We start from the raw sequence: 23,068 nt of genomic DNA, 5'->3' as shown, positions 1-23,068 counted from the left end.
CAAACTGGACAGTCTCTACGTAAAAGAATAAATGGACACAAATCAGATGTCAAGAATTATAACACTCATAAACCAGTCGGAGAACACTTCAATCTCTCTGGTCACGCAATCACAGACATGAAGGTCGCTATCTTACAACAAAAAAACTTCAAATCCAGACTCCAGCGAAATACTGCTGAATTGGAATTCATTTGCAAATTGGATACTATTAATTTAGGCTAAAATAGAGACTGGGAGTGGCTAAGTCATTATGCAAGGTAGCCTATTTCCCCTTGTTTTTTCCTACTCCCCCCCCCAGACGTTCTGGTTAAACTTGGATTTATGCTGGAAATGGCCCACCTTGATTGTCATGCACATTGTGGGGAGAGTGGTCAGTTTGGATGAGCTATTGCCAGCAGGAGAGTGAGTTTCTGTGTGTGTTTGGGGGGGGGGGGGTGAGAAAACCTGGTTTTGTGCTGGAAATGGCCCACCTTGATTATCATGCACATTGTAGGGAGAATGGTCACTTTGGATAGGCTATTACCAGCAGGAGAGTGAGTTTGTGTGTGTGGTTTTTGGAGCGGGGTGAGGGGGTGAGAGAACCTAGATTTGTGCCGGAAATGGCCCACCTTGATTATCATACACATTGTGAAGAGAGTGGTCACTTTGGATGGGCTATTACCAGCAGGAGAGTGAGTTTGTGTGTGGGGGGGGGAGGGGGGGGCGGAGGGTGAGAAAACCTGGATTTGTGCTGGAAATGGCCCAACCTGATGATCACTTTAGATAAGCTATTACCAGCAGGAGAGTGGGGTGGGAGGAGGTATTGTTTCATGGTCTCTGTGTGTATATAATGTCTTCTGCAGCTTCCACAGTATGCATCCGATGAAGTGAGCTGTAGCTCACGAAAGCTCATGCTCAAATTGGTTAGTCTCTAAGGTGCCACAAGTACTCCTTTTCTTTTCACAATATGTATGAGAGGAAAGCCACGGCACATTATAGTAATTTAAAAGAAAAACAGAATTGTAAAATGACATTGTGAGAATGTCTGTCTCTAGGCAAACTGAAATATGCTTTCAGGGGAAAAACTTTAAAGTCCAACGCTGCATTGACTGGCTTTAAAGCTATACTTCAGATGCATTTCCACTCCTCCCCCCAAGATGACAAAGGAACTTTACTTGGAATTTTCAATACAGTACTGTTAAGGCAAAAGACCACTGCACTATTCCATTAGTGAGAAGCAGATTCATTTTGGAGCTGATTAAATCATCTGACTAAAATAACTATTAACTATTTCAAGGACTGTGTAGCATTCTCACGTATATATTTGCTTAACTATGCATCATACATCACTACTCAGATTTTGGTGTGCTTGAAAATATAAGAATTACTCGAAAGCATTGTGCCCTTCTGACTTTTTCTGGCAATATGTACTGCATTTAATACTGTAAGCCTGTGTAAAAAAATCTTAATATTTCCATCAGAATTACATTTTAGTATCGAGTACCTTCAAGACTGAATTCTAGAGAAACAGTGGTCACTGTACCTTTTCAGTACATCAGCCTTGAGAAAGCAACGTTCATATATCATTACTTCAGTGTTTTACAGCTGAAATAACATTCATCTTCTCTCCCCTATCCCTGGGATTCTGAGAATTTAACAAATGCCAGCATTTTAAAAGTCATATGTTTGAATAATCTGGTTTCAGGTTTTGCACATCAGGAAAGATCCTGAGCTGGTTTAACTCTGCATAGATTCACTGACTAATGGAGCTGTGCTATTTTATGTCCCCTGAAGATCTACCCCTAGATTAGAGGTGGGCAAACTGCGGCCTGCAGGACCATCCTGGCCCGGAGGCTCACTCCTGGCCCCTCCCCCGCTGTCCCCCCCCCTCTCATGCAGCCTCAGCTCGCCACGTTGCGAGCTCCTGCCACTCTGAGCAGCATGGTAAGGGGGTGGCGGCGGCGCACACGGCGGTGAGGAGGTTGGGTAGGGAGTCCCAGGGGGCAGTCAGGGGACAGGGGGGTTGGGAAGTGGGAAGGGGTGAATAGGGAGTAGGGGCCAGGCTGTTTGGGGGGGGGGGGGAAGAACAGCCTTCCCTACCCAGCCCTCCATACAGTTTTGTACCCTGATGTGGCCCTCGGGCCAAAAAGTTTGCCGACCCCTGCCCTAGATACTCAGCAACCAAATAGTCTAACAAAGATAAGGTACTCTATAAATACCACTCTTCCCCCAACACAGGAGCATGTGCCAATGTTTTAAATATGAATAACTAGTTTGCACTGTGACATTAATATAGACCTCTTCACCAACTTGCAGTTTATAGTTAACTAGTCATAACGGATACAAAGGGACAAAGTTAAATGGAGATTTTCAAAGGCAGAAAGGGAAGCTAGGCAATCAAGTCTCATGACCTTCAAGGGGAATTGGGCTCTATGTGCTTTTGAAAGCTCCTCCTCAGTATTAGGTAGCATTTTAGATCTACATCAGCACAAAATATGTAAAATGATCTTCAACGATAAGAGATCCAACTGTTAAAATTCAAACAGGCACAGCTTGTTTTGTCTGCTTGCTATAGTAAAATATCTCCACTGAAATCATTACTCCCCCCACCCCTTTTCAGTGCATGGTATTGTGCAATATTATGAAACAGATTCTATTACAACAGGCAAACCAGGTCTAAGGTTTTTCTTAGTGCAGCAGAAGTACTACATATTAGAATAGATATCAAAACTATAAAGACATGGAAAAATGCTATTAATTTTGTTTTACAACTATATATTCCTTTGCAATTATTCATAGTGTATTATGACATTCTGTGCAGCTTATTGGGAAATGCATAAGTTATTAAATAAGCTTTTACAGTACCTTCTATGAAATCATTTTCATTATAGAGCGGTCTCTCTCCTACTCCATCATCATCTTGTCCATCTTCTTCATCTGGATTATTGATTACCTCTAGGCCAGCCTCAATAACTTCCACCAACTCATCTCGCTTATCCTTTCTAACAGGTTTCTCCTCTGGGTGTCGAGTGAGCCCCATCTCCAACTGGAACACTTTCATGGAGGTAAAGCTTTCAAAAGGAATGACACCATATTCACTCGGTAGCTTGGCGCCAATGCTCACCTCAGCCTTGTCAATTTGGGAATGAAGAAACTCTAGGAGATCATTAGATGCTTGTTCTTTGGTGCCTTGGTAGCCCATGCCATTGACTCTTGGGCTCTTTTTTTCCTGCAGCAATTTCAGCTTATCACTCATTTCCTGAAGCTCTTGTTTCAGCTGAGCAATCTGACGCTTCAGACTAGTAGCCCGGGTTTGATAGTGTTCCTCTTGTTCCTGTAGAAGAGCTTGGTAATGTTCTTTACCCAAGTTCTCCCCTACAACGCCAGGCAGAGATCCATTTCCATCTGTTTGTGGAGCACACTCAAGCAGGTACATGAACAACATTAAACTGAATAGCAAGGCAAGACCCACCAATAGCCAACGGGTCCTGGCTTGAAATATTAAACCCCTTCTGGGCATTCTTATAAGATTTCGAGTCCCCCAAAAAGCTGATTTTCCTTTTCATACCTTTCCAAGAGCATCCCAACAAAGACTTAAAGAAGGAATGAAACCATGATTTTTTTTTTTTTTTAAAACAGTCACACCAAAGTTATGTCAGCCAAAAAAAAAAGTTACGTTCAACATTTGTCTTAATCATTTGATATTGCAGAGACAAAGTCTAAAGTTACTATAACTTCCATGATGAAAAGGAGAAATGTAGTCTACACCATCAAATAGAATTCTCATAATATTCTGGTGACTTGACCAAAAGACAGAAATATTGTGAATCCTTGCTGACTCTTTTCCTGTTTTTGTTTGTTTCTTAAAAAGAAGAGTTAAGGTTTTTAGTTTGAAGTTCTTCTCAATGAAGAAACCTGACAAATACTAGGATTGGTAGGCTTTTGATGCACAGCTTTTTTGCACACGCACATTTATACACTGCAGGAGCAATCTACACCTTAGTAACAGTAGTTTTCATTGGACAGTTTGATATTTTCCTCTGGCACTCTTGAGTATTTTATTCCACTTCCCCCCTTCTTTGGGCTTCTGTGGTTTGAGTCAGCAATACCAAGGCAGAATCTAAAATTAAATGAAAGGTGCATATTAGAACTACAAAGCAGCCAGGCAGCTGGAAAACACATGAACGAAACATTAACATCCAAAAATGTAGCCATGATGGATTGCAAAAGTTTTTGGTTTTTGTTTTTTTTTTCATTTGTAAAAACCTATAGTACTTTCCAAGGTGTTAACACATGATTGATTTATTTCTTATGGAACTGTCTGGAGCATACTAATAAGAATAGCTGAATGACACACAACTTTTTCAAGCAGATAAGTTACAAGAATTCTTTTCCAGTCCTATTGCATCATGTCTGAAGAGCTTCCCTAATCATCATGGTTGATTTTTTCTGAAAGTAGTACAAAAAAATAGGGCTGTCGATTAATCGCTGTTAACTCACGCGATTAACTCAAAAAAAATTAACTGCGATTAATCGCAGTTTTAATCACACTGTTAAACAATAGAATACCATTAAAATTTATTAAATATTTTGGATGTTTTTCTACATTTTCATGTATATTGTATTCTGTGTTGTAATTGAAATCAAAGTGTATACTATTTTTTACTACAAATATTTGCACTGTAAAAATGATAAACAAAAGAAATAGTATTTTTCAGTTCACCTCAGGCTATGTGTAGTGCAATGTTGTGAAAGTGCAACTTACAAATGTAGATTTTGTTACATAACTGCACTCAAACAAAACAATGTAAAACTTCAGAGCCTACAAATCCACTCAATTGCTAAGACAAACACGTTTGTTTACCTTTACAGGAGATAATGCTGCCCTCTTGTTTACAGTGTCATCAGAAAGTGAGAACAGGCATTTGCATGGTACTTTTGTAGCTGCACAGCAAGGTACTTACATGCCAAATATGCTAAACATTGGTATGCCTCTTCATGCTTCGGCCACCATTCCAGAGGACATGCTTCCATGCTGATAACGCTCGTTAAAAAAAAATAATGTGTTAAATAAATTTGTGACTGACTCCTTGGGGGAGAATTGTATGTCCCCTGCTGTTTTACCTGCATTCTACCATATATTTCATGTTATAGCAGTCTCAGACGATGACCCAGCACATGTTCATTTTAAGAACACTTTCACTGCAGAATTCACAAAACGCAAAGAAGATACCAATGTGAGATTTCTAAAAATAGCTACAGGACTCGACTCAAGGTTTAAGAATCTAAAGTGCCTTCCAAAATCTGAGAGGGACGAGGTGTTGAGCATGCTTTCAAAAGTCAAGAGCAACACTCCGATGCAAAAAACTACAGAACCCAAACAACGCACCAAAACACAACCTTCTGCTGGTGGCATCTGAGATAATGAAAATGAACAGGTGTCAGCCTGCACTGCTTTGGATTGTTATCGAGCAGAATCAGTCATCAGCATGGATACATGTCCCCTGGAAGGGTGGTTGAAGCATGATGGGACATATGAATCTTTAGCACATCTGACACGTAAATATCTTGCAGTGCTGGCTACAACAGTGCCATGAGAATGCCTGTTCTCACTTTCAGGTAACATTGTAAACAAGAAGCAGGCAGCATTATCTCCTGCAAATGTAAACAAATGTGTTTGAGTGATTGGCTGAACAAGTAGTAGTACTGAGTGGACTTGCAGGCTCTAAAATTTTAGATTGTTTTATTTTTGAATGCATTTTTTGTATACAATTCTACATTTATAAGTTCAACTTTCATGATAAAGAGATTGCACTACAGTACTTGTATTAAGTGAATTGAAAAATACTATTTCTTTTGTTTTTTTACAGTGCGAATACTTGTAATCAAAAAAACAAAGTAAGCACTGTACACTTTACATTCTGCGTTGTAATTGAAATAAACAGATCTGAAAATGTAGAAAACATCCAAAAAAAATTTAAATAAATGGTATTCTATTGTTTAACAGTGAGATTAATCGCATGATTAATCGTGATTAATTTTTTTTAGTTGCTTGACAGCCCTACTAAAAAAATAAATTTAAGGTAATCTCACTGTTCGAACATAACTTGCATTTCTGATTACCCTTATTTGCATCTAATATCCTCTGAGAGACAATTTACTTGTCAACATACTCAAGTGCTAAAGATCTAAAGGTTAAAGTTATACAAATATAGTTTCTCAGGCAAGGTCTAAATTAAATAGTTCTGGGTTTTTGGCCACTCAAAGAGAGGCATTACATTCAACTCAATGGCATCTGTCTGTAATGAGATAGATGCAGCATTCAAAAACTGATCAAACCCAATATTTTGGAGCATATTCAAGGCATCCGTGGGCACAACCACACTGATTTTGGTGCAAATCAGACTACTGGAAAAGCCTGATTCACAGGAATATCAGGGCCCACAGACTACCTGGCACTGTAGGCAGGGAAGTCTCTCTGCAACCTATGCATAACAGGGGCAGCAACTTCCTTGCTGTAAGAAGAAAAGGAGGACTTGTGGCACCTTGTTAGTCTCTAAGGTGCCACAAGTCCTCCTTTTCCTTTTGCAGATACAGGCGAACACGGCTGCTACTCTGAAACTTAGCTTGCTGTGTAAGGAGACTTCTGTTCGTCTGGGCTACAGGCAATAAGAAAGCCTTAGTGGGTTGAAGGGGCAGTAGTGGTGGGGAAACAGAGGACTGGGGGTGAGTGGTGGTTATAGGGAATGCAAAAACCCAAAGAAGAGTGGGGGAAGGGGAAAGAGGAGGAACATAGGGCACACAGATCCAGGCATAAGGGGAAGGGGGAACGAAGGTGCACACAGAACACCTGGGGAGGGGATGGGGTATCCTCTCAGGGTGATGGGGAGAGTAAGGAGGGGCCACTGCTATGGGGGGGGATAATCAGGGTCAGTGGTATTGGGAATGCAGACAGAGCCCATGGTGTGAGGAAGGAAATGTGAGGAGTTGGTGGGAGTCCCTGCAATAGAAAAGTGTGGGAAGGTGGCACACAGGGAGCTTGGGGGAGGGTTGGAGGAATGCAAGGAGAATGCTCACAGCCTATGGAAGCTCCACAGCGCATACAACTTTATTGGCAAATCTTTAAGCTTATTAAATTACTTGTGCTTTCTCTTATCTGCAAGTGCAATTTATATTCATTTGAATAGGCTTTATGCGCTCTCCAATTGACTCAGATTTATCCTTGGCCAATACCTCAGCTATTATTTTGACAGCACCAACAACAGTGTGCTAGACACACCATAGAATAGTGTGAAACAAGAGTGTGGACCCAAAGAACTGTTTCAACACAAAATGAACAGGTAAAAGAAAAAAAACCAGCAACAAGTAGTAAGATATTCCAACTTCTGAGTGAGTTGCACACACAGGTTCCATGATATTTGCTAGGAGGGTTTATTTTCCATGGTGTGGTAGCTTGGGCAGCCAACATTTCTTTGGGGGAAGAAAACTAGGGTTTAGTGACCTTTTGTACAAAATGGGCTAAGGAGGGACTTTGAAGAGAATGTGAATGCAGAGAAGACCAGGTGAAGGAGAGAATTCAAGATGAGGGGGAGGGACGGGCAGGGAGGAACAAGAGGGAGAAATGGTTCATGGAAGAAGCCACTGGCAAGAGTGAAGAATGTGAAAGGATTGTTATTCTGTGTTGTAGGATGAAGTAAAGGGGGCAAGTGGGGACCAAAAGAGGACAAAGAGGAAGCAGAGAACAAGTTAAGTTGTGAAGGATTTAAAAGCAAGGACAAGCAAAGAGAACAGAAAGAAAACAGATTTCTGAGATGTATCAAAGAATACACCAGCAGGATACAGCATTTGTGGGGGGAGGGTAAGTGAGGTGACGGGGGGGAAGGACAGAAGTAAAAAATGGAAGCATCTTTGAATACTGAGGGACAGGAAGGAGAGTGTAATAGCAAACGACAAGTAAAGGGAGGAGGGGGAAGAGGCTGAGAAGAGAAGGCATTCAATATCTGACATGTTAAGTTTACATAGGCAGCATAACATCCCAGAAGAGACAGCAGAGAATCAACCAGACTCTGATGGAAGAAGAGAGAGTAGAGTGGAAAGGCAGATCTGCAAATTCTTCACATGTAGGTAGCAAATGAAATCCTGTGACTAAATATGATCAGATAGGGACAAATGAGAGAAAGGCAGAAAAGGCCAATTACAGGGTCACCATGACTGGGAAACCAAAACAAACTCGTTTTGAAATGAACATTGGGATTGATTCTTCCACCTATAAGGGATGGATTCTCTTTAATAGTGTCTCAAAGGATACACCCTTAAACACAATGCAGCCAAAGAGTATTTCCATTATACCATTAAGGTTACAAGGCAAAAACAAAAAACCAAAAACAGAATAGGAAATAAAAGTGAATATGTATTAACTCAGTTACTAAGGCAAGTAAATTATTGTTCATGCTTCTTGCAAAAAATAAAGGAAACTTACTATATTGTAAGTTATAGACATCCATTTTTTGGGATCCTGGGCCGACTGTCTTGGGGGCATTCAGGTATGCTGCAATCTGCGCAAGAATCAGGCATTCCTCCTTTGTTCTTCCTTTTAATTTTCGCAAGACTTTTCCACCCTCTATCTTTGGAGAAGAGAGAGAGAGACAGACACAAAATTTGAGCACATCATCAGTCATCCCAACAGGTCTGACCTCCTTTCTCTGGGCATACATGAATTGTAGGAGCTTCCCACAATTCTCACCAAGTGCTCAAAAGATTCTGTCCTAAGTAAGCCTCTTTCCTACTGCAGGGAATATAGAAAGACATGTTAGGCCTTTCAATTCAAGATTTGTGTCTCCCAAGAGCATTAAAGGGATTTTAGTCCTGTTTTCAGATAGCAACCTCAGGGCTCCCCCACATCACCAAAAAAAGGGCAATTAACTGCATTTCCCTCTTGACCACATTGCGAAACCGTTGTCTGGGGTACTTAAGTGGAAATTCACCTAAGTACCCAGACTTGAATATCAATTTAGTTTTAATATGTAAATAATTAAAAGAAAAGATTGCAGGGGGGAAATGGTTACACCATTACATTATTTGCGATGACAGGAATGACCCACAATTTTGGCATCTGTCAGAGATGCAGTCTTCTCAAACTCTCACTAATCAAGTCTTTATGGCACACCACATTCTGCACATTTGATGTACAGTGGCAATAACTATTAAGTCAATATTTATCCATCCCTACCACATAGATCCCACACTATTTCTATATACACTGTTACACCTATTCCCAAATGTGATAAGTATGGCTGAAAGATTAAGTGACTTGCCCAAGGGCACAAAGTCGGAACCAGAGCCAAAGCCTGGAATTCTTCCATCTCAATTCTGTGCACAGACCATGCCTGTAGCTATACATAATACCACCTGGGATTTCAAATATGCCTGTTCTACCGAATCTACATTAGAGCATCAAGCCACCCAGAATTTCGAGTAAGAGACTATGGTCCCCTGATTGTGCAAGTACTGAACTTCATGCACAGGAGTGGTCTGATTGAAGTGTACATGTATATGAGTGGTTCTGTTACCCACTTCCTGTTGCCACAATCAATGCCTAATAATATTTAGCTAAGGAACAAATTAGAGAGGTTGAAGGAAGACCTGAACAAGATGGATCGAAGGCAAAAGCTATCTAATACAGACATTTTTTGAATGTGTCATTACTGAACAATTTAATGCAAAATATATAAACAAACATCTATAACACAGTAAATTCAGGCAATTAAACCCAGGTAAGTCCTTAAGAAGGGAAAATGAATGAAAAATGTCTGGAACATTTTACGAATAAAATATTACATAAATACAATCACGTGTCTATAAATGTGATTAATACCAGATGTGTCCTCAAACTATTGACCAGAGTCCAGATTTGGTCAGTCAAGGCAGAAAGAAAAAGCCAGTCTGCAGTGCAAAACCAGGACATGGAGTGATGTAACACTGACATCCAACCTTTCTTTAGCAGAAAATTATATTGATTTTATAAATGATCCTTTCCCATTTCCTTCTGAATTTTACAGCAAAGTAAGCATTGGAAACACATTTGCTAGCTAATGAATTTTAGGTTTTCTTAAAGCACAAGTATTAAAAAACCCAGTTAAGTATTGTATACAGAAAGGCATTAGTTCAGTGGAAGCTGCAGACACCTGAACCTGGTTAGGCAAAACTGGCACTCACAGGCTTAGTCTACTTACAACAAGTAAAGATCAGGCTGTAGCGGAGTCAAAACAGATTCGGCAATGCCAAACCTGAGTCTCCTTCTCCGTAACAGCTGACTTTCCTGTCCAGAACGGTGACTATCGCAGCAATGGCAGCATTTCATGCTCTTTGAGTAACAGGCAGAGTGCCGATAATTCAGTGGGCAATCCATTTTGGGGGATGGAAAGGGGCTGGAAGGACATTTTTTTTTTCCTGGAAAAGAATTAAGGGTCTAAATCCCACAGCCAGTGGGATTTGGGGCACAGAGGTTAATGTTTGAACTTCTGTCTTCTGAAGCATTTACATGAGTATATAAGTGGCGAAAGAAAGTGATACTACAAACATTAGGCACCATTTTCAATCTATGAATGAAAACTAATTATTAAAAGGAAAGTGATGAGAACATCTAGGTTATTGTTATGCCTTTGGGGAAAATGAGGAAGTTACAGAAGTGCCCCAAGGGCAAGGGAAAGAGTCAAGTCATTGGCAATTACAAAGAGGGTCACGGGGTTAATGGGCCTAATCAACTGTCACTGGGTATTGGCAAATAGCTGGAGTGGTCAACTGAGGGATGCTTGGTCAGTCATTTAGTGTCTAGCTTAAAATGGGATAACATTTGCAACTTGCTATAAAATCCTTTGATAAAGTGTGATCTATAAACAGGCTTGGAAGGATTAGGTATTTAATCAGCAAATGTCTTTCACTCACACACACAAAATATTTCCATAAATGATAATCAAAATAACAGATAGGCAAAGTTAGACAAATGCTGCTTGAAAAATCAGAGTCTGATTTAAGGATTTTTACTTTGTAATACTTCCCTAGCTCACAGAGGTGAGGAGACGGAAAAATACAGTAGAAAGATTGTGAGGTACACAGATAGGACAGTAATGGGTGAAATAAAAGTATGATCGGTTGAACTATTTGTGAAGGAAGCTTCTAACTATTGTGGCCAGATATATACATGACAATGGTCAGCATTGTTAAGATCTTCATGTGAAGAGCTAACACAAACCCACCTGTAGCGTACAAGTACAAACTCTGCATATTCTTGAGCCACATCTACTAGCACCTTCTCTGTGTACAAACAACAAACCTCTGTTTTATGAAGCACTCTGATCAGAAGTACCGCTACAATTGCAGTAATAATAAATCTATCTTACTTATTTCTAATGCAGTGCATTAAGACTGCATACAGACTGCACCATGGTCTATAAAGGAAACTTCACCTGAATTCCTTTAGTCAGATGCCTACACTCAATTCTTTCCCCTTTATTTTGTTTCCCACCTCCTCCTCAATGCCACCTAACCAAGAGAAACAATACCAATTCTTAAGTTGTTACTAGGAGGTAAAAGCTTTTGCCAAGAGATAGATCTTGCATCCATCACATGTTGCTGCCATGTAAATGCATCCCTACCCTATTTATATATGTGATGTGAAAAGCCACATTTAATTATGTCCCTATAAATGCCAACTTTTCCATCACTACTGCTCCGCTCCTTTAAAAAAGAGAAATTACATGCAACGTATCAGGCTGCACAGTTAAAGTGAAGAGGCAGAAAATATAAATATTTCTGTTTCTACAGCAATGCCAACTCAGCCATATTGGACATTTGGAACTTTTTAAATAGTATACATTTAAAGATTTAATAGAACAGAAAATACTAGCTATATGCAGAGTAGACAAACTAATGTTACTGTAAGAATCTCACCTTTTACATATACTGCCTTTAAAAAGAATTTTGTACTGGATAAAAGACTTGAAAGGTTTACTAGACACCTACTAGTCACAGGATAAAGTCAGATAGCCAGAAACCCAGACTTCTCGCATCACGTCTTCTCATCCTCACTCTACTGCTCCTTTAGAATCTTGTCCTGTGTCAAGGACTGAAAGAGATTGGAGTCTCTTTTTCCTCACCTGCCTGAAGGAGCTAAAGGATTGAGTTTTTGTCACTACTACTGATCACAACTTTCTCTGGCAGCAACAGCAGAGGTAAGCATGTTGCCTACCTTGCTTACCCCTCCCCCCAAAAAGGAGGAGAAGAGAGATCAACAAGTGGGATCCTTTGAAGTCCTGTCCCACCAAGGGATAAAGATACGGCGAACTCTGCCCCAGGAAGGCAGGGTGATGGGAGAATAAAGTTACATATTTTTGCTAGTCATCCCTGATATGAAATACAAATTCTTCATGCTGGGTTCAGGGATGGCACCCTGATGGGTATTCAGTACCACTTCCCAAGAGACTGAGGATGATTGCGCTCAGTTTCTCAGGACGTACTGCTCCCAGATCCTACCAGTGATCAGAAGAAGTCTTTCACATCAGTTTCAGACTTGCAGGTAGTTTTTCCAAGCCTTGTGCTTTAAGTGGAGGGTGATGGCCTGCACTATATAATTCTAGAGATGGGTGAAGGTGCAGAGAGCATCACAACATTGGAAAAGTAAGTCACTGCCCTTGAAAACAACATGTATTTTTTCAAATATCTGCAGAAAGCTACGGTATAACAAGATTATCTGGAAAATATGGTATTTTGAGCATGACCTTGTTTAAAGGCTGACTTTCTACATCCTGGAATTTTGCATGTTGAGATTTCACACAGGAAAAGTCTTTTATTCTGGTTGACAGAAATTCATTTGATTTAGAAGAATGACTATCGTGCCTCTGGAAAGGAAACATCCGAGGCACACACAATGTTACCAAAAATGTTAGGATATATACAAATAACTGTTTGTTATTCCTACTGCATTTCATATATTCAAATATAGAAGTGTTTCTGCTGCTTACAAAAGAGATCATTTATTCTCCAAGCACAAGGAAACAAACTATGGGTATGTCTACACTACAGAATAAGGTCGAATTTATAGAAGTCGGTTTTTTAGAAATCGGTTTTATATATTCCAGTGTGTGTGTCCCCACAGAAGTGCATTAAGTGCATTAACTCGGCGGAGTGCTTCCACAGTACCGAGGCTAGAGTCGACTTCCGGAGCGTTGCACTGTGGGTAGCTATCCCACAGTTCCCGCAGTCTCCGCTGCCCATTGGAATTCTGGGTTGAGATCCCAATGCCTGATGGGGCTGAAACATTGTCGCGGGTGGTTCTGGGTACATATCGTCAGTCCCCCCTTCCCTCCCTCCCTCCGTGAAAGCAAGGGCAGACAATTGTTTCGCGCCTTTTTTCCTGAGTTACCTGTGCGGACGCCATACCACCGCAAGCATGGAGCCCGCTCAGGTAACCGTCACCGTATGTCTCCTGGGTGCTGGCAGACGCAGCACGGCATTGCTACACAGTAGCAGCAACCCATTGCCTTGTGGCAGCAGATGGTACAATACGACTGGTAGCCGTCCTCGTCATGTCCGAGGTACTCCTGGTCGCCTGTGTGAGGTCGATCAGGAGCGCCTGGGCAGACATGGGCGCAGGGACTAAATTTTTAGTGACTTGACCAGGTCATTCTCTTTAGTCCAGCAGTCAGTCCTATTGAACATTCTTATGGTGAGCAGGCAGGCAATATGTCCTCCTGCACCGTCTGCTGCCAGCCAAAGATGTAAAAGATAGATGGAGTGGATCAAAACAAGAAATAGACCAGATTTGTTTTGTACTCATTTGCCTCCTCCCCTGTCTAGGGGACTCATTCCTCTAGGTCACACTGCAGTCACTCACAGAGAAGGTGCAGCGAGGTAGATCTAGCCATGTATCAATCAGAGGCCAGGCTAACCTCCTTGTTCCAATAAGAACAATAACTTAGGTGCACCATTTCTTATTGGAACCCTCCGTGAAGTCCTGCCTGAACTACTCCTTGATGTAAAGCCACCCCCTTTGTGGATTTTAGCCCCCTGAAGCCAACCCTGTAAGCCGTGGCGTCAGTCGCCCCTCCCTCCGTCAGAGCAACGGCAGACAATCATTCCGCGCCTTTTTTCTGTGCGGACGCCATACCAAGGCAAGCATGGAGTCCGCTCAGCTCACTTTGGCAATTAGGAGCACATTAAACACCACACGCATTATCCAGCAGTATATGCAGCACCAGAACCTGGCAAAGCGCTACCGGGCGAGGAGGCGACGTCAGCGCGGTCACGTGAGTGATCAGGACATGGACACAGATTTCTCTGAAAGCATGGGCCCTGCCAATGCATGCATAATGGTACTAATGGGGCAGGTTCATGCTGTGGAATGCCGATTCTGGGCTCGGGAAACAAGTACAGACTGGTGGGACCGCATAGTGTTGCAGGTCTGGGACGATTCCCAGTGGCTGCAAAACTTTCGCATGCGTAAGGGCACTTTCATGGAACTTTGTGACTTGCTTTCCCCTGCCCTGAAGCGCATGAATACCAAGATGAGAGCAGCCCTCACAGTTGAGAAGCGAGTGGCGATAGCCCTGTGGAAGCTTGCAACGCCAGACAGCTACCGGTCAGTTGGGAATCAATTTGGAGTGGGCAAATCTACTGTGGGGGCTGCTGTGATGCAAGTAGCCCACGCAATCAAAGATCTGCTGATATCAAGGGTAGTGACCCTGGGAAATGTGCAGGTCATAGTGGATGGCTTTGCTGCAATGGGATTCCCTAACTGTGGTGGGGCCATAGACGGAACCCATATCCCTATCTTGGCACCGGAGCACCAAACCGGCGAGTACATAAACCGCAAGGGGTACTTTTCAATAGTGCTGCAAGCTCTGGTGGATCACAAGGGACGTTTCACCAACATCCACGTGGGATGGCCGGGAAAGGTACATGACGCTCGCATCTTCAGGAACTCTGGTCTGTTTCAAAAGCTTCAAGAAGGGACTTTATTCCCAGACCAGAAAATAACTGTTGGTGATGTTGAAATGCCTATATGTATCCTTGGGGACCCAGCCTACCCCTTAATGCCATGGCTCATGAAGCCGTACACCGGCAGCCTGGACAGCAGTCAGGAGCTGTTCAACTACAGGCTGAGCAAGTGCAGAATGGTGGTAGAATGTGCATTTGGACGTTTAAAGGCGCGCTGGCGCAGTTTACTGACTCGTTTAGACCTCAGCGAAACCAATATTCCCACTGTTATTACTGCTTGCTGTGTGCTCCACAATATCTGTGAGAGTAAGGGGGAAACGTTTATGGCGGGGTGGGAGGTTGAAGCAAATCGCCTGGCTGCTGGTTACGCGCAGCCAGACACCAGGGCGGTTAGAAGAGCACAGGAGGGTGCGGTACGCATCAGAGAGGCTTTGAAAACCAGTTTCATGACTGGCCAGGCTACGGTGTGAAAGTTCTGTTTGTTTCTCCTTGATGAAACCCCCCGCCCCTTGGTTCACTCTACTTCCTTGTAAGCTAACCACCCTCCTCTCCTCCCTTTGATCACCGCTTGCAGAGGCAATAAAGTCATTCTTGCTTCACATTCATGCATTCTTTATTCATTCATCACACAAATAGGGGGATGACTACCAAGGTAGCCCAGGAGGGGTGGTGGAGGAGGGAAGAAAAATGCCACACAGCACTTTAAAAGTTTACAACTTTAAAATTTATTGAATGACAGCCTTCTTTTTTGGGGGCAATCCTCTGTGGTGGAGTGGCTGGTTGGCCGGTGGCCCCCCCACCGCGTTCTTGGGCGTCTGGGTGTGGAGGCTATGGAACTTGGGGAGGAGGGCGGTTGGTTACACAGGGGCTGTAGTGGCAGTCTGTGCTCCAGCTGCCTTTGCTGCAGCTCAACCATACACTGGAGCATACTGGTTTGGTCCTCCAGCAGCCTCAGCATTGAATCCTGCCTCCTCTCATCACGCTGCCGCCACATTCGAGCTTCAGCCCTCTCTTCAGCCCGCCACTTATTCTCTTCAGCCCGCCACTTATTCTCTTCAGCCCGCCACCTCTCCTCCTGGTCATTTTGTGCTTTCCTGCAGTCTGACATTATTTGCCTCCACGCATTCGTCTGTGCTCTGTCAGTGTGGGAGGACAGCATGAGCTCGGAGAACATTTCATCTCGAGTGCGTTTTTTTTTCTTTCTAATCTTCACTAGCCTCTGGGAAGGAGAAGATCCTGTGATCATTGAAACACATGCAGCTGGTGGAGAAAAAAAAAGGGACAGCGGTATTTAAAAAGACATTTTATAAAACACTGGCTACACTCTTTCAGGGTAAACCTTGCTGTTAACATTACATACATAGCACATGTGCTTTCGTTACAAGGTCGCATTTTGCCTCCCCCCACCGTGTGGCTACCCCCTCAACCCTCCCCCCTCCCTGTGGCTAACAGCGGGGAACATTTCTGTTCAGCCGCAGGCAAACAGCCCAGCAGGAATGGGCTCCTCTGAGTGTCCCCTGAAGAAAAGCACCCTATTTCAACCAGGTGACCATGGATTATATCTCACTCTCCTGAGGATAACACACGAACGGATGCTGCTTGAACGCCAGCAAACATACACTGCAATGCTTTGTCGTACAATGATTCCCGAGTACGTGTTACTGGCCTGGAGTGGTAAAGTGTCCTACCATGAAGGACGCAGTAAGTCTGCCCTCCCCAGAAACCTTTTGCAAAGGCTTTGGGAGTATATCCAGGAGAGCCGCGAATGCCAGGGCAAAGTAATCCTTTCACATGCTTGCTTTTAAACCATGTATAGTATTTTAAAAGGTACGCTCACAGGAGGTCCCTTCTCCGCCTGCTGGGTCCAGGAGGCAGCCTTGGGTGGGTTCAGGGGGTACTGGCTCCAGGTCCAGGGTGAGAAACAGTTCCTGGCTGTCAGGAAAACCGGTTTCTCCGCTTGCTTGCTGTGAGCTATCATCTTCTTCGTCCCCAAAACCTGCTTCCGTATTGCCTCCATCTCCATTGAAGGAGTCAAACAACACAGCTGGGGTAGTGGTGGCTGAACCCCCTAAAATGGCATGCAGCTCATCATAGAAGCGGCATGTTTGGGGCTCTGACCCGGAGCGGCCGTTCGCCTCTCTGGTTTTCTGGTAGGCTTGCCTCAGCTCCTTCAGTTTCACGCAGCACTGCTTCGGGTCCCTGTTATGGCCTCTGTCCTTCATGCCCTGGGAGATCTTGACAAAGGTTTTGGCATTTCGAAAACTGGAACGGAGTTCTGATAGCATGGATTCCTCTCCCCATACAGCGATCAGATCCCGTACCTCCCGTTCGGTCCATGCTGGAGCTCTTTTGCGATTCTGAGACTCCATCATGGTCACCTCTGCTGATGAGCTCTGCATGGTCACCTGCAGCTTGCCACGCTGGCCAAACAGGAAATGAGATTCAAAAGTTCGCGGTTCTTTTCCTGTCTACCTGGCCAGTGCATCTGAGTTGAGAGTGCTGTCCAGAGCGGTCAAAATGGAGCACTCTGGGATAGCTCCCGGAGGCCAATACCGTCGAATTGTGTCCACAGTACCCCAAATTCGACCCGGCAAGGCCGATTTAAGCGCTAATCCACTTGTCAGGGGTAAGGAAATCGATTTTAAGAGCCCTTTAAGTTGAAATAAAGGGCTTCATCATGTGGACGGGTGCAGGTTTACATCGATTTAATGCTGCTAAATTCGACCTAAAGTCCTAGTGTAGACCAGGGCTAAAATGCTAATTCAAAACACTTACCTGTTTTTGTTACATTAGCATTCCAGTCTGGTCCCTTGTTGTGAAGAATAGAAAAGTGGCTTTCCTAAAGAGGAGGCATTTTTATGCTTATAGTAATGACCTAATTCTGTATATTTTTATTCTATTTTGAGTTGTGTCTGCACATACTTATTTTCATATATTCCACTTCAGTATTTTCCTTTTCTGTAATCTACAGACGATCCTGTGGTTTGGCTGCTTTTGCGAATCTATGACTCAGTCTAAAGGCAAATTTACAGTAATTTCACATCCTAGGTAGGACCTTAACTCTACCCAAGAGATACCACAAAATTAATGTTTCATTTTTACAACTGTTTTTCTTGGCAATTCATGTACAAAGGGTACAGATCTTAGTAATGTCTCTTGAACATGTTATATTACCCTATTTCCCACCAAATTCATACTGATTCTACTAGGAATGCTTGCTGATCATTAGAGAAACTATACACTTCAGAGTCTTAACTTCCAGATGTTTTGTGACTCATTGCAGTAGTTTTCTAAAGTGAGCTGGTTTCTTCAGCTACAGATAATTTTAATACACCAAAAAGGGGGAGGAGGGAGAAGAAGCTACCTTATCTACAACTAATTTCTCTATAAAGGGCTTGTCCACACTCAACACCCAATATCTATTTGACAGAGTTTTGAGAAAGGCTGTATTTCAGCATCGTGTTGCAGCACCACCTTAATTCAAATGATACAGGTTTACAGGGGTTTAACAGTTGATCCAAAGCCTTTTTAAGTTAATGGAAAGGCTCTTGTTAACTTCAGTGGGATTTGTATAAAGCCCTTAATTTGGGTCAAAGCTTCTACTTGGCCAGCAGAGTTCAGTGGTCCACCCCCAGAAGATCACAACAAGAAAATGAGGAGTACAGCTTGAGATCTGTTATAAACAGATGACAGTGAATTTTAAATCTCCCTGCTGAAGAAGAGAAATATTCTTAGTAAAAACTGAAGTTATTAATGTAGAGAAGGAAAAAAGTTATAAACTACTGAAAATAACACTTTGTAGTGACTGTAGGACCATTACAAGGGTAAAAAAACCTGGCAGCCTAATCCTGGAATGCACCTTTAGCTTAACTCATGTCCACAGAAAGGCAGCACTAACAGTGACGGGGTTAAATAGTATTACAAACTCTCACAGAAGACCTTGAGTCAATGTTGGCTACAGACCGATTTTCAGTTTCACACAGGTCTGGTCAATTTCACTTTGAAGCCTGAGTTTTTGTGCTTGAGTAGTTCTCCTTTTCGTCTTTTGTAGAGATGTTAAAAATCAGTAAAAATGCAGAGAAAGCATAGAAAAGGAAGTAGTAAATGGAGGTCACACAAGCAACTATCTCAAAACCATAAGAGCTTAGGCCTGAGGGTCCATAATTTCATTTTGTCACTGCACTAATGATCACTAACACTTGATACTTTTAAATCTGTGTATCCTTCATCTGAAGCCAGATCACAGCTACAAGGATTTATTTTACTTGCAATCACAGTCCCATTTCTCACAAACCCATTGGCCTATAAATTCACGAACCAGGTGACCAGGTGGGTTCTTTGTTGTGGGAAAAACCTTGACAATCACAGGAAGAACAAATAAAGTTAGAGTCATAATTTTGGTAAATCAGAAGAGTCACAGATATAACTGGACAGTTACTACGGAGACTCCTCTCCTCTGGGGCTGCAGATATGGAAGAGACAGAAACAGGAAGTCTGACAGAAAGCAGAGATCTTGGCAACTGTGACTTCCAGAGAGGATCAAGACACAGAGGTAATCAGCTCCACGCTATGACACATCTGACTCAAAACCGATTGTGCTCCTTAAAAGATCATTCTCAGCCTCATTGAGTAGCCATAGCATCTATGCCACACTTGTCTAATAGCATGCCTGAGGGATATTTACTCCTCTCCACCCCTTAAAGTAATAGTCATGGATTCCAAAACCATCCACAGCAGCATGACCAACAACAAGCTTTACTCATGATGATCTAATAGCCTAGTTTATAAAGAACTTCTGTCTCCAGGCCTGTCAATCTGGCTTCTTTCATAAGTACTAAATTGACCTTAAAAAGACATTGCTCATTTCTACCCTAGTCATGAGCCCCACAAGAGTGCAGAGGCTGACGCACTGCTGGTCAGCAGGGGGCACGTTGATATGAGGAGGTTAAGAAGCTTTCACACTATGACTACAGAAGACAGTGACATTAAGTAACTTAGTTTTTAATTGAAAACATTTTAAGAGCCACAAGCCACAAGATTCATACAAGGCCAATTTTATATCTTATGAAGAGTCTAAAATTAAGAGCCAGAGCAAATCTGTAAGAGATAACTGCTGAAAAAGTGTACTTCTCAATCCCTCATATTAAATTGTGTAGGAAAATGCAGTTGCTTGGCAAAATAAAGACTGACTGATAAATTATTCAATCATAAAAGACAGTGGTAAGAATGTTACACTTTTTGAAACTGCACAACATTCTGTGGATTTACTTCACTTCTCAAAAAAAAAGGCCAGACTCCAAACACAAAACAAAACCATAATTTCTCACACACACAAAATCCCCCCAGTACGTATTGTCTCATTGCAAATAGTGAATTTCAAAGTGATTCTTACTGTAAAATTCTGCCATGTGCACAGCAAAAAACTATTTTTGCCAGAAGAAAAATGGACATTTTACAGAAGTCTCAGGTTTCATATTTAGACACTCCCATAGGTACTGCTACATAATGCTCCTGAAATCAGGGATTTATGCTGATTCTTATTTTCTGCCATAGGACAAGTGCCGGCAGTTTTTTGTTACCTCTCTCATCCACTAGCAAACCTGGTACAGATTTCCTCCAACACTACTCTTCACATTTTACCCTTCTTGCTGTTGATGGTCAGTGTCATGGTTACAGGTTAAGCCGCACCTCTTTCCCTTCTGTAGACTGTGAATGCACTCCCTTAGGCACCAGGCCATATGGCTTTACATCACCTAAGGTAGAAAGCGGCAATTCTCCCTCTTTCAGACCAGACCCGGGTCTACAGTACTCTGTCAATTATGCTCACCAGCAGGTCCCCTGGAGTTCAGCACCTGCTGTTCTTTTCCTCAGGAGTCTAGTCATTACTGGTCACAGACAACCTTCTTAAAACCAAAGTTCTGTTTAACAGTAGGAACAAAGCATAACATGAGAGAAAAGGGAGTTTAAAGCAAAAGTACACACATACACACCCTTCCTAAAGCTCTGCCATCCTATGATGGCAGGTACATCTTCTTCAGATACCCCAGTGAGTGCCTGTCTCAGTATGACCAGCTTTCCAACAACCAAATCCCTCTCTAAACAGACAGTCTTTTAAACTGCTATAATCCTTTTGATCTTCCAATTCCCACCATTCAACCTGTGTGGCAAAACAAGGTTTGCAAGGCTCCATAACAGGTCAAGTCATCAGCCTCAGAGCCATGGAGTCTCCCATTGTCCCATAACAAACCTTTAGTGTTTACCATGAGGTGGCTTATCTTAAGACATTGTGTCCTTCCTGCTTGTTTTCTTACAGACTAAATCAATATGTTCATAGAGTAAACATCCCAGTATCCAGGTCAACATACAATATTCAAAAATTACAGAGCAACTCCATGTATAATACTGTTCAAACAACAGAGAAAGCAGCGAAAGCAATGTTACATAATGGCTATATTTGGAAATCAGTGGTATTCTGCAACTGAGTCTCTTAGGAAAGAGAAGCATATACTTAACAGCCTCAAGTGAGGAAAGAGTAACCTGCAATGAAGACTATGTTAAAATCAAATTCTCAGGCAATCCACCACCAACTGACAGTCAAAGGAAGGGAATGGTGTTTTAACCTAAAGAGTACCCTTCCAACCACCCTTGAGAACCTAAGCAACAGTAGTAACAGTTGTTGCCTGTATCTCTAATTCCTGCATGTAACGTATTCCGAACAGAAGCAGAGTAAAACTGACTCGGGGCTTATCTGCACTACAGGTTATGTTGACATAACTTATGTCGCTCAAAGGTGTAAATAAGCCACCCCCTAAGAGACGTAAGTTACACTGACCTAAGCGCCACTGTGGACAGTGCTAGGTTGGTGGAAGAGCCTCTCCCGTCCGTAAGAGGCAGTAGCTGTGTGAAGTTGGTTTTATTATGCCAGCGGGAGAGCTCTCTCCCTTTGACACAGAGCATCTTCACCAGATATGCTACAGTGGCGCAGCTGCACCAGTGCTTCTAGTGTAGATTATCCTTCAGAGGGCAAGAGAGATGTTGCTCTCATTTATGGTGGAGATAATAGGATTCTGCCCATCAGTCACACAACGATAGTTAAATTACACTGTAACGAAGACCTAGAATCACAAAGGGGCTCAGGCATTGTGATGCTCAGTGTAACAAGGCCTAACTTTTTGGGTGCCTAGGAAACAGGAACAACACTGATTCATAAAACCTGAGTTAGGTGCCTAGATTCCCTATATAATAAATGGGGAGAGACAAGTGGCTCAGAAAGCAATTCACAAAAAGCCAGCATTCTTGGAGTTAGGTAGCTTGGGTGCCTTAGGTGTTTCTTATGAGAATGACTTAAACAGGCACCTAACTCCACACAGGGAGCCAGAGTAGGGTGGTAGTACACACCTCATAACTTTTATCCCAGTGCCAGATCCTGTTCAGATCCTTTCTCCGCCTCTGCTGGAGGGGGGAATTCAACCTAGATCTCCCACATCCAAGGTGAGTGCTCTAACCACTGAGCTATGGGACTCACTCTCTCCTGTTAAAACTGTTCCACTGAGGATAAATAAGGAAAGTGACACTGGGCCAAAAATGAGAGATAATTACTCTGTAATAGGTGCTTAGGGCACCTACCTGGGAGGTGGAAGACCCATGGTCCAGTTCCCTGCTCCAATAATTCATTATTTATCCACAATGGAACAGTTTCAACAGGAGAGACTGAAGGAACCCCACATCAGAATATCCCACAGCTCAGTGGTTACAGGGCTCACCTGAGTGGTGGGAGACCCCACTGAGATCATTTCTCCCCTTCTGCCTGCAGGGGCAACTGAGCATGGGTCTCCCCCATCCCAGGTGAGTGCTCTAACCTCTGGGCTAAAACTTAAGGTGGATACCTCCACCACCACGTCCAGCTGCCATATTTAGAATAAGACCCAACCCTGTAGGTGCACTCAGAAGCTTCCCACTTTGAATCAGACCACACACATGACTTACATGGCTGAACACTTCTTTCCTGGTTCATGAATCGCTTTTAAGCTTTGGTGGAAGACAGGCCTCCAGAGTGAGGCAACAGATTGTGTGATCAAAGGCAAAAACGTAGGCA

The 23,068-nt window shown here is 42.8% G+C and overlaps 1 protein-coding gene across 5 annotated transcripts in view; it reads right to left on the bottom strand.

Moving 5' to 3' along the window:
* The window catches only part of CSGALNACT2 (chondroitin sulfate N-acetylgalactosaminyltransferase 2), a 57,288-nt gene that overhangs the window by 18,418 nt on the left and 15,802 nt on the right, over positions 1 to 23,068 (bottom strand). For 2 of the 5 annotated variants that reach the window (XM_074958692.1, XM_074958694.1), the window contains exons 2-3: positions 8,459 to 8,603; positions 2,845 to 4,099 (exon numbers count right to left, since the gene is read on the bottom strand). In XM_074958692.1, coding sequence (XP_074814793.1) covers positions 2,845 to 3,499 — 655 coding nt within the window. In that variant the 5' untranslated portion in view covers positions 3,500 to 4,099; positions 8,459 to 8,603. Of the gene's footprint in view, positions 1 to 2,844; positions 4,100 to 4,943; positions 5,024 to 8,458; positions 8,604 to 23,068 lie in introns of those variants that run through there. The other 3 variants (XM_074958693.1, XM_074958695.1, XM_074958696.1) reach the window with 2 other exon arrangements.

This window comes from Natator depressus, chromosome 7 (genome assembly GCF_965152275.1).
Source record: "Natator depressus isolate rNatDep1 chromosome 7, rNatDep2.hap1, whole genome shotgun sequence".
Lineage (NCBI taxonomy): Eukaryota > Metazoa > Chordata > Testudines > Cheloniidae > Natator > Natator depressus.
This window is presented reverse-complemented; position numbering and strand designations above follow the sequence as displayed.